A 17,529-nucleotide genomic window follows, 5' to 3' on the forward strand; every position below is an offset into this window, starting at 1 on the left:
CCGGCCTGGGGAGGGCCTCACGAGTGCTAGGCTTCCTCCTGAGCTAAGCCTACCAGCCTACCAACGTTGGCGGGAGCTTGAACAGCTCTGGTGATGACAGGAGCCACCAAGTGCCTTTCCCAGCCCTGGGCTTCCTTTGCCTCTCGGAGTTGACTAGGGTCTTGGAGGAGAGAGATGGGGCAGAGGGCAAGCGGTTCTGGTTCTGCTTTTCTGCCCCTTCTGAGCCTGCAAGGTGGTTAGCCTAGGGAACCGGTCAGCATGCTCCCCAAACCCACCCCTAGGATAAGCCTTTCTTTGAGGCCTCTGTCTTGGGTCTGGGGTCTGGGGCACTGAGGTTAGGAGTGGAAAGGGCAAGAACTCAAAGGAAATCCAAAAGCACCCACTTCTCTTAGAAAAGGGACTCAGAAGACTTACAAGGATAAATACTCTGTAAACAAAACAAAACACAAACAAGCATCTTTCTTAAAACTCCTCGATTGTACCTGTGAAACCTCCTCTGATTCCTGGACTCCAAGGTTCCTGGACTCCAAGAAGCCCATCTGGGCTCTCAAGGGGCCATGGAGACAGGGCTCGGTGCAGGCAAATCTCTAAAGCAGACCCGAGGGCAAGCTGGTGGTAACATCTGCTCTCCAGCTCTGCTGAGGGCGGACTGGCTGCGGTTCATCTGCCGTCTCCCTGTCAGCCTCCTCATCCTGTCCAGCTTCACCAGCCCAGCCCCAGGCTGTGGCACAGGACTGCATCCACCGTCCCCTGGGGGAACTGGGGCACTGGGGCACTGAGGGCTCCAAGGGGGAAGGTGAAGCAGTGGGAGTGCTAGAGAGAAGGATCTCTTTGGCTTCCTTCCGGGCAAATCCTGGGAGGATTTTCACAAAGTACAGGATTTCAGACACAGACTGTGGGGTGTGGGGTGTGAGGAGAGGGGCTCAGACCAGCTTTCTTTGTGAGGCCCTGGAGGAGCAGGGGCCAGAGAAGTTTTGCCCCATCCATACTCACACAAGCCCAACGCTGTCCCTGGCTTCTACTCTTCCCTCTGGGACTTCTCTGCTCCCCATCGGCTCGAGATGAAACCTCTCCCCTCCTGGAGGCGGGGCCAGCCTTCTGAGCAGGATAAAACCCCACAAGGAGGGGTGGTGTGGGCACAGCCTTGGCATGGCCCTCCGGCTCCTCATTCTCTGCCGGCTCCATGGCCAGCCCTGTGGATGCATCCTCAACAGGTGATCTGGTGGGGAAAGGGTGGGCAGGGGGAGAATGAGGGGGAAGGTGTGATGGGGAAAGGCTGAAGCAGGGGAGTGGAGTAGAGGCTTCAGGGTCAGCTGGGGGTTTTGAGGTTGGGATGGAGGCTTTTGCGGGGAGTCCCAGCTTGACCCCTACTCCGGCCCACAGGCCATGCCAGTGGGCTGGGTCCCCACCGGAGAAAGCGGACCACTTTCAGCAGAGGGCAGCTGCTGGAGTTGGAGCGGGTGTTTGCAGCCCGGCCCTACCCTGACATTGGCACCCGTGAGCACCTGGCCCGGGTCACCTGCCTTCCTGAGGCCAAGATACAGGTGAGCAGTGACCCCCTCTCAGGGTGGGGGTACTCTCACACAGCCCCTTTCCTCTGGGTATCCTGCCTCCAGGTTTTGCTTTCCCTGTACCTGGGGGAGGGTGGTTGGAGCCAGAAGAGATTCCTTTTTCCCTTACCAGGTGTGGTTCCAGAACCGCCGGGCCAAGAGAATCAAGAATACGAAGGCAGGAGGCCTAAGCCCGAGGCCAGAGCCCCCCCCGAGAGCCCGTTCTCTTCCAGACACCCTCCAGCAGTCCCGGGAGCCCCGAAAACTAGGCCAGCTCCCGCCCTCCAACAGCACGCCTCAGTGTGCCTCACTGTGTAGACATGCCTCCTGCTCAGCTCCTGGCTTGGGTCCAGGGCAGGGCCGGGCAGGGGCTAAAGCTGTAGCCCCGTGGGGACCAGCTGGGGCTTCAGCGACCCACCTTTCTTCAGAACGAGCTACTCCCCAGACCTCGTTGGGCAGCCTGTCTGACCTCATCTATGCCTCAGCCATTGTCACCAACCAGGACCACTCCTAATCTAAGTCCTGAACTTGTGAGACCCCTCCTCTGGCTCTGCAGCCTACCCCCGCCCGTTGGGACTGAACACATCAGAAGTGGATCCCCTGTCCCTCCTTTTACACAAGGGAGTTCTCTTATTGGAAGGAAGTTTAGCTCAGGGATCCCTCCCCTCCATTGTCCTCCAGGCCAGCCTAGAGTCACCAGCTACCCAGCACCCTGCTCCTCCTGGGGCACATGCCCATCGCCGTGGCAGGAGGTACCTTTAGAGAGATGAGGTCAGGGCCATGTTTTCCACCTCTCACGCCAGGCCTGGCCCCAATTCTTCTCATCCCAACTGTCCTCCCTCTAAAGAATGGGCAGCCGTCCCTCCGTTTTAGCCCATTAGCTAACTGCTAAGTGAGTATGCTGAGGAGAGAACTGAAACTCATCCCAGATGGTGGGGAACCCACCCTTTTGTAGCCCAGGCCCCCTCTCCTGACCTACCACCACCTAGACAAATTAATCAGAACCATGGAACTGAAGAGGAAGTGATATTAGAGTAATACAGTGGAAAGAAAAGCTCCGGGCTTATGTTGATTTAATTTTCACAAAGATCAGATTGGCTGCCCTCTGACCCGAGGCTGTGGAGACAACCTGACAGATTTAGCATGGGGCGGGGGGGGGGGTGTGCGTGGCAACACTGGGTTTTCATATCACTGTCATCTGTAATACCAACTAATCTCCAAATAAAACCCAAACTCTATACCTTAATCTGGATTGTCGTGTGCTGCAAATGAATGGGGACAAGAGCCGTTTGCTTTTGAAATGTATCTCCATCACCTAATCCCTAAACAGGGTCAGGTTCCACACAGATACTGGGTGGGAGGTATTACCCAGGCTTCTACTGGGATTAGTTAGGGGGACAGTTAATTGAAGGGTTTAGGGCTCTGGCTGACAGACCCTGGGGAGATGGGAGCCTCTGCTGGCACCTTCTGTTCAGACTCCTACCGATTCCAGGACACTCCAGCTGCCTTCACCTCTGGAGCTGCTTTGCTCCAGAAAAGCATAGAGGGTCTAAACTGGATTCAAATCCTGGCTCTGCTATGTAACCTCGCAAATCTCTGAAAGTCTATGAGCCTGCAAGCTGGGGGGGGGGGGGGGGGTGTGGATAACATATCTTCTCTCCATTTTGGGCATGAGAAGCAATGATGTTAAGTAAAGGGCTACATGTGATGTGTGACATGCTATAAAAGCTCTCAATTCATGCAAATTGCCTCTCCCTCTCCACACAGCAGGCTATGAGAAACTGGGAAGGCCCCAAACTTCTTGTTCCTCTGGCTTCCTGCCAAGCACTCCCCTTTGGGAAGCCCTAGGCCCAGACTGCACTGGAGAAAAGTATGGGACGGTGAGATGGACTAAGCGGCGGAGAGCAGAGTTCCCTCCACTGCAGTGAGAGCCAGAGGACAGGCCACCTGATCGCCATCTCCAGCTCTGCCCTTGCGTATGAAAAACCACTTTGCACGGTGCAGATCTCCTTGGCAGGAACTAGGTCTTCTACCCCTTGATCTCCAGAAGCTAGCACAGTACTTGGCTCATAAAGGAGTTCTCAGTAAGTGTTCGATGCCACAGAAGCCTGTTGGCTTCTGAGTAGGGGATTGGGACCAGGTAAGGACCCCATTCTAGTGAAAGGGGTGTGTGTGTGGAAGGACTCCAATCTCAGGATAAGAAGACGCCCTAGGTCAGAAGCTGTTTGAGGGGGCCTGCTCTTTATCTAACATTTGGAAGTCTTCTAACCTTCCAATCCAGGTATCTGGGGGATGTGAAAGCTTAAGGCTATGTGGGCACAACAGGCTACCGGGCCCACAGAGTTCAGCACTGGTATAGCCACGAACCCCCACAAAAATTCAGTGCATCTTCTAAACTACACTGGGTTGCCAGAAACATTATAAAATGCCACCTGCACTTCCTCTCACAGTTGACATTCCTTTTAATCGACAATAGAAATTCTAAGATTTCTCAACAAAGTGATCTATGGTGGAAGAGAAGGACCTGAATCCTCCCTCTCTCTCACATATTGTCTGGAGAAACTCAGACTGGCAGAAACTGGCAAACACTGTAGAGCAAATGTCTGCTGAGCCAATGTTCTTTCCAAGAACAGAAGAGTACCCTGGGAGAAAACAAAAGACCACAGGAGCTCATGGTGTGAATAAATGGAAAGGAGTACACCATTAGGAGCAGAGCCTGAACGATGATCAGAACTAAGGAATCTTTGGGCTTCTGTGTTGTCACAAGACTTGAGATAAGAATACAGTGGATACCATAAATATTTATTGAATAAATAACTATCGCTAATAGTTTTTAAGTACACGTATACAGGCTTTATCACTATACCATTAATCTAAGTTCTTGCAAGTTTAACATTACACAGGGACTTCAGGACAACCTAACAGTCTTTGGCTCCCTTTACAGAAGAAGGACCACAGCTGGTCATCTGATCTCTCTCAGCCTTTGTCTTCGGAAGAGGGGCCTAAGACCATTTCCTCTTCCAACCTCCAGGATGGTTGTGAAGACCAAAAGCAACCACGGAAAGCAGTTACTCAACTATGCACATTTACAAACTATTTTTAGCACCCCGCCCCCCACAAATATTTTAAGAACCTACATAAAAAATCCTCCATTAGGCTTACGTATAACAATATGTGTACATACTCATGTTATGCGTACATATTCACGTGTATGTCTCTTCGTGTTCACATATACAGTCAAACCTGACAACAATCCATACCTACAAGGAACATCTCCCTTTATTAGCTGAGACAATCCACGGTAGGCATACTCTTCTCACCAACACACACAAGCACAAAGAGATTTTCAATTAAAATCACACATACTGTTTTGCCATCTGAATTGGTTTCATTTTTGGAGGCAGAGCAAAGGGTGATGGGGAGGTGGGAAGTTTAAGGAAGGCTGATGAGTGGCAGAGATGGGCAGAAGCATACAGAAAATGTGAAAAAGGCAAGTGGAAGAAAGAAGATGAAGACAGAAATGAAGATTCCAGAAAGGTAGCTGCCTAGCTCCCAATTTCACCATCCCATACCAACCCGCCTTTTCTCTTATTCGATGTCCTGTGATCAGTTCCTCTTCTGGCACAAACTGGAGAAAGGAAATCCTTTGTTTTCTTGGAGCCTACTGATCTAAATTACAGGTCTGCATCAAGGATGTATGCAGCAAAGGTGACCATCAATTTATGCACTTGGGCAATTTCAAGGCAGTACTGTCTGCTTCTTGGAAGGCCTGTATTCTATTTACTCCTGATGGAAAAACCCAGCCTCAGCAGTGCCCAGATGGACTGGAGAAGGCAGATGGGCACTGGGTTCAGGAGAAGGTACTGAAAGACCAGTTCTTTTCAGTTGTTGTCTCAGTCTCTTTTACTGCCCCTCTGGAAATTGACAGAGGATGCCCTCCCCGCCCCCTGCAGGACCAGCAGGTGGCCTTGGCTTGGCCCTCTAACCGGAGCTGAGGACGAAGAGCCTGACAGGTTGACTGAGAGTCAGTGACTGGCAGCTGGGAGCCTGGAGTCTCCCAAAATCCACTCCACACTTTGATGAGGAACCATCAAAGCTCTCCCAATTCGCCTTCCATCGCCCGCACCATGACATACAGCTCGGCCAGACCCACCACAGAGGCCACGATCAATGCAGCCAGGACCCGCTGGGGAGAGAGAGAACCAGGCTTAGGGGATGCAGGTCAGCATCCAACTCTGCAGCCTCCAGCACCTCTGAGAAGAATGGGGGGAAGGGAAGAAAAGAGGATCTGGATTCTCTTCAGGTTATTATGTACCTCCATGACTGCTGGACAGCTCAATGCTCCTCCTCTAAATGTTTGTTTAATACCTAACTTGTTCAAGGCACCTTCACATACCTTCCTCCCTCTTCCACCAATACCCCCACCTGGGGCACCCTGCCCTGCCCAGTGCCTACTTACTGAGGCCATTTCTGCGAAGATATATTGGCTTCCAAGGTAAGTGCAGACGAAGGCAGCTGCTACCGTGACAATAAAGTTGAAGATGGTGATGACCAGAGCTTTCACTGACCTCACTTTGGGGAAGAACCCAGGGAAGAAACCTTTAGGTCAGCATCCTCCATGAGGCTGCCCTCTTATCTCAGGACTGCCCCCCGCCCCCCCCCCCCCCCCCATCAAGCGGGTTACCCTCTAACGGCAAGGCTGAATAGCTTAGGCTTAAACCCAGAGCACTGGGGTGGAAAGAAGTGCCATGACCAACCCCTCCCAGGGAGAGGCTTTAGCAATCTGATTGCCTAGCAGCTCACCTTGCTTTCCAAGGTCACTAAGAGTCCCACCGTGCCTCGAATCCTGGGAAAAAGAAAATGCAAATGATTTCAGAATGGAAGCAGCTCAGAGGTGGCCCAGAGAACACCCATTTGTCAGTCTGGGCTCTGCTCTCTTTATTCCCCAACACCTTAACTCTGCCTTCTCCATGGATTCTGTTGTCTGGGACCGACTGGATTCTTTTCTGGACCACAGATCAAGCATTTCAGAGGAAGGGCATAGGCTCCCAATACCCATCTACTCCTCTCCTGCTCCAGGGCAGGAGCATGCCACAGAATAATAGGGAGCCCTGTCAGAAGAAAGGCTCCAAGGCTTGTCTCCATCTCTACCACTTTTAAGAATCAGTCACCATCTGAGCCCAGAGTCTCAGTTAGGGAGTTGGGAATTAGACTGGGTTTGTAGGCAGCACAGAGCTTCGATGGTCCCTGAAGAGTATAAAAACCAAGCTTCCATGTTGTTTCTTCCCTATGTACCTCTTCCCAGCGCAGGGCTCTGCTTTCAGGGGCTATTCAGTCCAGGTACTGAAGAGCAGGCCCTTACCTGACAGGTGACGTTGTGGGTGATCCGCTTATATTCCTCGTTGGCCAGCTGTATCTTAATCTTCTCCAAACGGGCAACTAGCTCTGGGTTCTGGGGCAGAAAAATCAAATGACAAGGATATTCCCAGCTTTCTAGAAAGCAAGTCACAACCACTGGTCTCAGGGGGCAAAGCACTGCTAAGGGTGCCAAGAGATTCATGTACCAGTTCTGCCCCCACTGTTTTGGAAAATTTTTGTGTGTGGGGGGGGGGAGGGAGCGGGGGTGCTGGGAATCTGTTTTCCAAGCAGTCAAAGCAGAACAATATCCAGATCCCCCACCCCGGCTCTCAAGGATTTAAAAGACAAATGTCTGAGCCCAAAGACTGATTCATAAATCTGAATGTATCACGAATAAGTCCAATTCAGCCAATACCCACTCTCACAAATATATCCCTTACATACCCGGGGAGGCTTCACAACCTCTGGGAGATAGATTTCACTGCCTTCTAGGAGCTCATGAAGGTATAGTGTGGAACCTGGAAAGAAAAGATTTCCACAAACATAATGATAAATAGAACTGAGGTCGAAGGATTAAGATCAGAGAAGGGTCTAGTCCTTCTATTCTTTCTACCAAAACAAAGTATGGCCATTCGTATCTCAATTCATCTCCAAGATCGTTTTCAATTGAGAAGAATCAAGGACAATTCCACATGAGTATCTCCTAGTGCGCATACTGACTTTTGAATGTCAGCTCTCAATTATCTTGCCAATGTCACAACTAACACGTAAGCCACTTACACTTGCCTTTAGATTAGGTCATGCTGCGGCCTCAACAGAACTGCCCAATATAGTTTTCGGTCACAGTAATGCTAAATACTCAGAGGACAGTGTACTCTAGATGACCTCTATAGTCTACCTTTTGTATGTCTGGGCAAGCCATGCTAATTATGGCAAAAGACCTTACAAGCCAGTGTGGTCTTAGTCCCTCCCTTTACAGTTAAGGGAACTGAGACCCAATGAAAGGAAATGACTTCTCCAAGGGGAGTTTGTGGCAGAGCTAGGACTAGGACTCAGATGCTACTCCAGTTCAGGTCTTTGAACAGAGCTTTCCATAATCTTATGTAAAAAAAAAAAAAAAACAAACAGAAACAAAACAAAAAATAAACTATCAGATTTAACTTGTTTTTGAGATGGAAAGAAATCCAGATCCCCAAACAGGACAAGCTCACTATTCTAAGTAGACCTGGTCTTCCTCAAAGATCAGGCGGCCCTAAGTAGGCCTGGTAGTTCACGAGGAGACTTTCAAGAGAAAAAAAGCGCACAAGTAAATTTGGTCATCCACGAGAAATCCCCATGGAAGTTGTTAAGCCAGTGGGCTGCCCTACGGTTTATGAGGTGACTCTTGGGTTGGCTAGATGGCCGTTCGCGGGCGAAGGAGAGTGATGGATCCCCCCCCCCCCCCCCGCCATAGCGATGACAGAGGTGGGAAAAGGCTCAGGAAGGACAAGACTCTGGAAAAACGGAGGCGAGTCCGGGTTGGAGACTGGGGCTCACCCCTCTCTCTCAAGTACTGATGCAGATCTCGGATCAAGCGGAAAGAAACCAGGCGCGCGGAGCCACTGGGAAAATCACCACTCTTGGGCTTCTTCCCTAGCGCGGTCTCAAGTTCTGCCCGCAGCTTCCGGGGCAGCTGTTCTGGCTCCAGCTCCCCGCCGGGGCCCAAGGCGCGCACCAGCCGCTCGCCGGCAACCAAGCGAGACGCCATGTCCAGCGGCTTATGGTCAGGTGACCCGGGGCCGGGACTTCCGCCCATCGCGCACCGGAAGGAGCATGGAGTTCGCGGAGCGGGACGAGGCGGGGCAGAGGGCCAAGGGGGCGGGGACGCGGCGCGGGGCAGTGTGGGGCGGGGGGGCAGAACGCCTCCCGGCCGCGGGTTGGGCCCAGAGTCAGCAGCCGAGCGGGCGCTCGGGCGGGACATGGCGGGCTGTGTGGCCCGACGGGCCCTGGCCGTGGGCAGCCGCTGGTGGTCCCGCTCGCTAACCGGGGCCCGGGGGCCGAGGCCGCTCTGTGCGGCGGGTGGAGCTGGGGCCTTCCCACCAGCGGCGACCACGACGACGCGGAGGCACCTCTCGTCCCGGTGAGGGACGGAGCGCGGGGGCCGTACGTGGAACCCAGGGAGCGTGTTCTCGGTCAGGGAGGAGGCAGGAGGCCGGGCCGGCAGAGGGTGATTGGAGTTCGACTTGGGAGAGGGTCCCGGCCGGGAGCCGACCTGCCCTGGCTGGGATGTGTGCCAGGAACAGAGAAGGGAGCGCGGCCCAGAGCCCTGGGTTGCGCAGGGCTGGCTATGAAGGGGAGCTAGCAACCCTCCCGGAACGAATCCTACCTCCCCAAATGGAGATCCCGAGCGCTGTTGTTAACGGGCAGCCCTTTAATGAAACCCTAGGGCTTTTGACTTGAACCCCCAGCCCCGGATTGGGACAAGGCCTCCCAAAGAAAGATGCTCGAAGTGGGAAGCAGGACTCCTGAGTGTGGGCCCTGCGTGGGTTCCAGGTTTCAGCCTGACCTTGGGGAAACTGGTTCTTTCTGTGTGACTTGGGGAGGGGGTTCGGAGGCCATGGGGGTGATGTGAACATTGTCTCTAGCCATGGGACAGGCAGATCACATTGGGGCTGGAGGATCAAGTGAGAGGAAGCATAAGGTTCACATCTCCAAAATACTAAGAATAGCAGACCTTTGAAGGACCCCTAGAAAGAGCAGCCCTGTCCAGAGAGGTCACAGAACACTGACCTTTTAGTGGCTGAGATTAGACCCTGGTATTGGGGAGAGATGATCACTATTTGCAGTTTAAGACCCCTGTGAAATTTGATGTAAATCCGAACAAAAACTAGATTTAGAGACTACTAAGTGCAGTGCAGGGAGCATGGCAGGACATCTGGAGATGATGCCCTCCAAGGGCAGGGTGAAGGCTGCAGTTTAGGGGGGTAGATAGAGATGGAATAATTACAGAACAAATATTTTTTGAGCACCTCATATACACTAGGCTCTGAGGGGAAACACAGGCTAATCAGACATAGGCATTGCTCCCAGGGAACCTACAGTCTCTAGTGGAGATAAGACACGGGCACAAATAACAGAAATGCAAGGTGGGAAGGTCGGTTAAAATGCTGTGGGAGGTCAGGAGGGTGGGTCAGGGAAGAAACAGAGGCAAGGGATACAACTAATGGTGGGAGGGCATGATATGAGGAAGGCATAGAGAGAAGAAAGGGTCTGGGTGCAGTCAGACCTAACACAGAAACTGAGGCAGGACCTAAAAGAGGGAAAGGCAGAATTTGGAGTGGTGGTTTGGCAGGACCCTTACCTGCTTCACCTGCCCCTCTGCCTGGCCCCTTTGTAAGTACCCTAGTAGCTTTTTCTGTTGCTGTAGGTACCATTACCTTCTCAGCTCTTCAGCTGCTTGTTCTTTTCCATCCTAATCAGAAACCGACCAGAGGGCAAAGTTTTGGAGACAGTTGGTGTGTTTGAGGTGCCAAAACAGAATGGAAAATACGAGACTGGGCAGGTGAGTGCCGAGCTGGGTCATCTTTCATTTTCGAGGTGCGCCCTGTTTCTGAAAGCATCAGCTTTGGTCATAGACCCAGCTGTTAACAGTTTTCTGCCTTGGTGTCTAGTGTCAGATCGGAATCACAAATTCAAGATGGGGTTTCTGTTTTCCTAGATTTAAATCCATTTCACGTGTCACTGGGTTCCCTTTCCAAGTTAGCATGGACAGAGGTAATGTGGGCCACAGCGAGGAAAGAGCCAGGTTGTTGAAGAGTCCTGTAATATAGTGGATGGTGGGAAGCCCGTGGAGGGAGCTTTTAGGAAAGGAAACTTTTGATGCTTCGTCATAGTTGAATTGATTGCAGTGTCATATAAGCTGTGGGTGTGAGGCTCTTGTTTTTGTATCAGCTTTGTGCCAGATCCACTGAGATAGATTGAGACCCCTTGTAAGTCAGGACTTTTTTTTTTTTTTTTTTTTTTTTAATTCAACTCCTCGTCCCCACCCTCCCACCCCCTTTTTTTGGTTTGCCTGCAGTGGACCGGGTGTGTATGGGAGTTGAATCAGAAAGCAATACCTTTGTGGAGTTGGCAGTCTAGAGACAAACTATGATGGGGTTGGTGGCCAAGCACTGTGCTAAGTGGAGGGGAGGTCAGGGAAGTCTTCCTAGAGATTTAAGCTACAGCCTGAAGGATCAGCAGAAGTCAGCCAGGTGAAGAGGGGGCGGGGGATAAGAGTGTCCTGAAGCTGGTGGGGGGTGGGTCACAGAGTTTAAGAGAAAGACTGGCAAGACGTCTGGTGTTGCGGCTACCTGTGCTGCTTAGCGGTCTGGGTCCCACCTGCAAGGACTTGGGGACTGCACGCTCACGGAGACCTCTCTTCCCTCCTAGCTCTTTCTTCATAGTGTTTTTGGCTACCGAGGTGTCGTCCTGTTTCCCTGGCAGGCCCGACTCTATGACCGGGATGTGGCTTCTGTGGCTCCCGAGAAGTAAGTACCCCTGTCATTGTGCCTCATGGTACCCTTAGGAGGAGGCCTGAGTCATGGCCGACATACGTAATTGGGGTCCCAGGGGTGAATCCAATATCCTCCTGGGCCATCGGAACAGTCCCAGAGTACTTCCTGGACACCATGGAGACAAAAGTGCTGAGTGCCAGGGACAGTCTTATGCCAGAGGGTCCCTTTAGGCCCTCCCAGGATGCTTTCCCAAGCTGTTCTCTGTTTGCATTATAAGTAGCCCAGAAGGTATTTGAGGGACTAATTTTCTTGATTTCTTGGCATTCAGTTAGAATCTTTCAATCTCTTTTCCCTGGAATACATTAAAACAGAAAAGGCCCAGCTCCATTAAGTCATCAGAGACAGCCCCAGGGATGCGAGAAGAGCGGGGTACCTGGGGCTCCAGGATTGGAAGGAGGCAGCAATTTGAATTTTTTCAACATGGCCCCTTTCCAAGGAGTAGCCAGAGAGTAAGACAAATGGTGACTCTGCACAGTGGGTCCCCCGTGTTCCTTTGTTACCCCCGGCTGGGCCGGGGTGTTGCTGTGCCGGTACCTGGCTTATGCCAAAGCCCCTTCCGGTCAGGCACTAGTCTGTTGAGGTGAGGAGGTAGGGAGCTAGGGCAGGCACTGCTTCTCTTTTTCTTGGGGTGATCTTAGGCTTCTTCCCCTACCCTACCCTACAGAGCAGAGAATCCTGCTGGCCATGGCTCTAAGGAGGTGAAAGGCAAAACTCACACTTACTATCAGGTGCTGATTGATGCCCGAGATTGTCCACATATAGTAAGTAAGCAAGATGGCTGGGCTGGGGGTTTCTCTCCATGGGAAAGGCCTGAGCCCGATGGGGACAGAGGGAAGGGGAAGGGTCAAATAGAGCCCAGGTCAGCACTGGGCCCTGAGTTCTCAGGACTGGATAGCGACTAAGAAAATCTCTGACTCGCTTCTTGCCCTAGTCTCAGAGATCTCAGACAGAAGCTGTGACTTTCTTGGCTAACCATGATGACAGCCGGGCCCTCTATGCCATCCCAGGTGAGTAGTGAGCATCTGAATGTGCCCGTCGATGAGAGGTCTGGGGTCTCTCAGCGAGAAGATGCCGATGCCTTTCTGACGTCCTTTAATCTGCTGGGAGGGATTATGGTGGCTGAGAGTGCTGATGCCAGGCTTGTCCCACCTTGAGACAAGGCCAGGAATTGTGTTTCTTCCCAGCCTTGTTCCTCCCCTTTCCTCTGTGAGTTTCACCGTCTCTTTTCTCTCTCTGTGCCAGGCTTGGATTATGTCAGCCATGAAGACATCCTCCCCTACACCTCCACTGATCAGGTTCCCATCCAGCATGAGCTGTTTGAAAGATTTCTTCTGTATGACCAGACAAAAGGTGATCTCTCTCAAGAAAGGAAGCTGTAATGGAAGGGCCCTTTCTTCAAAGACAGTAGCATAGAAGTAACTTCAAAGCTGTATACCCACAACCTTATTCAGCCTCCCATTAGCATACCAAGTCAGGTGGATGATTGTTGTCTCTGCCTAACAGATATGGAAACTGAGGCTCAGGTGATAAGAAGGGAATCAAGGTTGCTAGTTAGAGGCAAGGTCATGGTTGCAGCAGGGTCTGAAAACTTGGGCTCCTCACTCCCAGCCCATTTCTCTTCCCACCATGTCACAGACCTCCGGGCTTATTCCTGGCGGCTCTGGGCCTTTTTCCAGCCCGTGCTTTTGTTTTATGTTTGGGTGCCTTATTTGGCTGGGTCAGAATTGGGAAGAGTTTTCTAGGAGGGGCAGTTGGAGAATGAGTGCAACACCCGGGACTCTGGCCTGGACCAACCAGTTATATCTTGCCCCAGCACCCCCTTTTGTGGCTCGGGAGACGCTACGGGCCTGGCAGGAGAAGAATCACCCCTGGCTGGAACTCTCTGATGTCCACCGGGAAACAACTGAGAACATTCGTGTCACAGTCATCCCCTTCTACATGGGCATGAGGGTATGTATGTGCCTGGCCTGGACCCCATCCCTCAGGGATAGGCCCCGGTTGCCTGTGGTGCCCCCGTGTGACTGACGGAGAGTGGGTTCTGCTTCCAAGTGCTGCACACATTAGATCAACACTAAGACCTAGAGCAGGGAGACACTCAGGTTCTGGGAAGGAGTCCTCCAGGCTGACTTTCCTTCTCTTCTGGTTCAAAGGGCATCCCGTGTATGTGTGTATGCAGAATATATATGTGTGTGTTTAAATCAGCAGAGGCTGATCTTCACACATTGTATGTAGTAGATATTTATTGGGTTATTTCTTGCCTGGTTGTGAGCCTCAAAAAGAAATGAAACACTGGCCCTGCCTTCCAGGAGGAGCTCCTGGTAGTGGGAGAGGCCAGCATAGAGCATATTGGGTATCGTAACGCTGTTGGGCTACGGAAGGGCAGAGGGGGGCAGTGGCCTGGGCCAGCAGTGGCTGTAGGGGCTGGGGCAGCAGCTGGAAGACCGGAGAGAAGGGAAGGGCCTTGTGGCTCATTTCCGTTGGCATCCAGCTCCGCTGGTGATCTTGATAGAATGAGGAGCAGGGAGGCCAGAGATCGGTCCAGGGGAAGCGGCCTCCGTTTGGGCTTGTTGGCCGTAGTTCAGCGATCACCCCACAGACATTCGCAGCATTGTTCTGCCTCCGTAACCTTCCGGGAACACGTCTACTCAGTTGGAGAGATGTTGATTGAAACGGACTTGGTCCTGCCCTCTGGGACTTAATTTTTTTTTTTCCCCCCCCAGGAAGCCCAGAATTCCCATGTCTACTGGGTGAGTGTTTCCCTGTGGGAGGAGAGAAGCTCAGGAGTTGTGCCCGGTGTGGGGGGTAGGGGGAGGTGGGGAGTCTGCCTCCGGGGGATACGGCTGTGTGCTGCAGGTGTCACTTTTTGTTGCCTTTTGCTCTCTTGGAATTCTGGGGGGACTGGCCCAAGGTCTGTTCTTTCTCGGATGTGAACTCTCTCCTCTCCCCCCACAGTGGCGCTACTGTATCCGCTTAGAGAACCTCGACAGCGACGTGGTGCAGCTTCGGGAGCGACACTGGAGGATATTCAGTTTGTCCGGCACCCTGGAGACAGTGCGAGGCCGAGGGGTGGTGGGCAGGGTGAGCATCATCAGGCCGGTCATGCCCGGTTCGTGGTCCTGCCCGGCAGGCCTGGGGGCTGAGTGCACGCTGTCCTGTTCTGTGGCTAGGGACCAGAGGCTTTGTGTGTGAGCGCATTGGGCTGCTTTGGATGAAACCTTACAACGACCCTGTGAGATAGGTTTCCTACAGCCTGTCCCACAGATGAAGGGAAAGCGAAGCTAACTAAATAGCCCACAGTCCTGTGGCTGGTAGTAGCGGGACCTGGATTTGAATCCAAGTGAGTCTGACGTCAAAGTTTGTGTAGAGTTCTTGTTGCCAGCACGGAGCCTTACTAAAAATATGAATTGGAGCACCCTTAGCTGGGGCTCCCCCCCACCCCACCCCGTCCCCAACCACTACTCCTGGTTGTCCTTCCTCTGCCTCCTTACATGCCTGCATCCTCTTTTGGCCCATGAGATCTGATTTTGCAAACCGTGCATTACCCCACCCTGTCTCCTGAGAAATAAGGCACAAGAAATGGCCAGGGGCCACGTGTAACATGCATTTATCCAAGTCAGTAGGGACTTGGGAGGCAGGGTGGGATACTGAGTAAGAACAGCGCTTTGGAGTTAGATGGTCTGAATGCCAGCTGTGTGTGGTTTACTCCTCACATAACTTTGGGCCAGATATTTAACCGGAAACCTCAGTTTTTTCCTGCTAAAATGGGGATCACACCTATTACCTCCTAATTATTAGCAGATTTAAGTCAGCAGAGGTTGGCAGAGCACATGGTACCTGGCTCTTGGGCACTCAGTGAATGGGCGCTGGAAGGGGTATTTACAGAGTAGGTCCTGTGCCTGTGATCTTTGCCCAGGGCCCACAGACGTTCAGTCTGAGGTTCTCTTTCCCAGAATCCGAATTAAAGGCCGGGGTCAGTGGCCGTGTTGTGGGAGGAGGTACTGGCAGGCAGTCATTGTGGGAAGCATGAGGGGGCATCCAGTCCTGATGAACAGTCAGCACGTGGCCCCTGGGGTACAGGAGCTTGTCTGGCCTTACCTATCTTGTCCACACCCTTACAGGAGCCAGTGCTATCCAAGGAGCAGCCTGCGTTCCAGTACAGCAGCCACGTCTCCCTGCAAGCTTCCAGCGGGCACATGTGGTAAGTAGGTGCCGGGACGGGGCACCGAGACTCCACAGACAAAGCTGCAGGTCAGAAAAGTGAGAGCTCAGTTTGTGGTGAATTCTGGGCCAGGTTACGTCTTGCGGTGGAGACTTCTCTGCTGTTCATTGTTGTGTGGGACTTCTCTGATTTTTTTTTTTTTTTTTTTTTTTTAGAGAGAGAGGCACGATCCGGGGAGAGAGGTGGAAGGAGAGAGAGGGAGGGGGGAGGGAGAGAGTCTTAAGTCCATGCTCAGCACAGAGCCCAACTCGGGGCTCAATCCCACGACTCTGGGATCATGACCTGGGCCAAAATCAAGAGTTGGACACTCAACCAATTGAGCCACCCAGGTGCCCTCCATGTCTGATTTTTTATAACTACCTGTGTTCTAGTTTCCCTGTGATTTTGTGGACTGAGGACTTGGGCCGAAGAGGTCTGGTGCTCATGTAGTTGGTTCTTTCCCTGGGTGGTTCACTCCTTAACCTGGAAGTAGAGTTGGGTAGCTCACGCAGTGTGCATCTGAGGGCCAGAATCAGGGCAGCTGTATGTTTTCTCATGTAGGGCCAGGAAGGGCCCTTGGGTTTCTGGACCAGTGTGATCCTGACACGGACCAGGCAGAAGAGAGCCCAGGCCTGCCTCATCCTGCTGTGTTCAGTTCTGGAGCTGAGGGCATAGGGCTCTCCAGATCCTATGAGGGGGGGGGGGGGGGCTCAGCCTTCACTCCCTCTAACCCAGGTGCTCTCTGACCACAGGGGCACGTTCCGCTTCGAGAGGCCTGATGGCTCCCACTTTGATGTCCGGATCCCTCCCTTCTCTCTGGAAAGCAATAAAGATGAGAAGACACCACCCTCAGGCCTTCACTGGTAGGCCAGCTGAGGCCCGAGTGCCTAGGCTCGGCCCCTGAAGAACAGCTCTGGTCCCACAATTGCTGCAGAACTCTCTCTTTACCATGGGCCACAGTGGGTCTGTCTGTCGTTTGCACCATTTGATCGTGGGCTTTTTTGGTGGGTGGGTATAATTTTCTCCGGAAGACCCGTGTAGGACTCCTCTGAGGCTGGCTTCCCCTGGCTACACTGTGTTCCAGTAAACCTTTCCACCAGGAATTCTGTGTTCCGCTGCCACAGGGCCTGGGGTTTCCTGGCCTGTCACACGAGTTGTTTGAGACATGAGGTTTGGTCAATAAACCAGTGCACACTTGGCCACCCTCGCCATTTCTGCCCCCAGGGGTCTCAGGCTCCCTTTTTGATGCCCTGGGGGCCTTTGGTTGCTTTCCTTGCTGCCCTTCCAGGAAGCTGCCCCATCTACTAGAGTATGTATGGGTTTCCCTCCCGAAGCTGGGGGTTGGCTGGATGTTTCCCAGGGTCACGGTGCCCCAGCCAGCAGGGTGGGGGCTAGACTGGACTCCCCTTCTTTATCCTGCCAAGTGCAGAGCAGGAGGCCAACATCGGGCTCAAGCTCTCAGCACTGGCCAGCCATGGACATCGCTGGCTTCCCTGAGCCTGGGAAGGAGGGCAGCAAGCCACATGAGTTCCCGGGAAAAACAGGCTTGCCAGATGAGCACGCGTCTCTCAGGCCTCCAGCCCACCCATGCAGAAACTCAGCGAGGAGCTTTAGGTACGTATGGACGGTGACTGAGCCAAGCTACTTTCTGAGCTGCTTGCTCACACATCTCCAAGAGCCAGAGAAGAAATGTGCTGCATTTTCCCCTGAATCTTAGGATTCCTGCTTCCCTCCTACCGTAGTGATTGTCAAAGAGGTTGTTTATTCTTGAATTAATATTAAATCTCAGTTCCAGCCCTTACTAGTGTTGTCCTTAATCCTCCACCAGGGGGAGCCAGGGTTGCAGGGCCACGGAGCGCAATAGGATTGTGACGCAGGGAAAACACAA

The 17,529-nt window shown here is 52.7% G+C and overlaps 3 protein-coding genes across 5 annotated transcripts; 2 read left to right on the forward strand and 1 right to left on the reverse strand.

Annotated features, from left to right (window-relative positions):
• Positions 1-458: 458 nt before the first annotated feature.
• On the reverse strand, positions 459-8,681 carry VMA12 (vacuolar ATPase assembly factor VMA12). Of its 3 annotated transcripts, none has more exons than XM_086686524.1 (6): positions 8,445-8,681; positions 7,353-7,426; positions 6,913-7,002; positions 6,354-6,396; positions 6,010-6,122; positions 459-1,219 (listed from the first exon to the last, which is right to left on the reverse strand). In XM_086686524.1, the coding sequence occupies exons 1-6, from the start codon at positions 8,653-8,655 to the stop codon at positions 1,208-1,210; spliced, it is 543 nt and encodes a 180-aa protein (XP_086542650.1). In that variant the 5' UTR covers positions 8,656-8,681; the 3' UTR covers positions 459-1,207. The 3 variants fall into 3 exon arrangements, with proteins under 3 accessions (XP_086542650.1, XP_086542648.1, XP_086542649.1); XM_086686522.1 differs by lacking the exon at positions 459-1,219 and adding an exon at positions 4,332-5,736; XM_086686523.1 differs by lacking the exon at positions 459-1,219 and adding an exon at positions 5,671-5,803.
• On the forward strand, positions 1,101-2,796 carry SEBOX (SEBOX homeobox). Its single transcript, XM_025918181.2, has 3 exons — positions 1,101-1,214; positions 1,384-1,544; positions 1,684-2,796. Exons 1-3 carry the CDS (start codon positions 1,184-1,186, stop codon positions 2,062-2,064), a joined length of 573 nt encoding a protein of 190 aa, XP_025773966.1. The 5' UTR covers positions 1,101-1,183; the 3' UTR covers positions 2,065-2,796.
• A 111-nt stretch (positions 8,682-8,792) lies between the features above and the next one.
• POLDIP2 (DNA polymerase delta interacting protein 2) lies at positions 8,793-17,442 on the forward strand. Its single transcript, XM_086686525.1, has 11 exons — positions 8,793-9,027; positions 10,368-10,449; positions 11,319-11,416; positions 12,108-12,204; positions 12,375-12,450; positions 12,686-12,793; positions 13,257-13,393; positions 14,164-14,190; positions 14,396-14,521; positions 15,562-15,641; positions 16,394-17,442. The coding sequence occupies exons 1-11, from the start codon at positions 8,867-8,869 to the stop codon at positions 16,506-16,508; spliced, it is 1,107 nt and encodes a 368-aa protein (XP_086542651.1). The 5' UTR covers positions 8,793-8,866; the 3' UTR covers positions 16,509-17,442.
• Positions 17,443-17,529: the final 87 nt, after the last annotated feature.

Source organism: Puma concolor, chromosome E1 (assembly GCF_028749965.1).
Source record: "Puma concolor isolate L17-30 chromosome E1, mPumCon1.1.hap2, whole genome shotgun sequence".
NCBI classification, from domain to species: domain Eukaryota; kingdom Metazoa; phylum Chordata; class Mammalia; order Carnivora; family Felidae; genus Puma; species Puma concolor.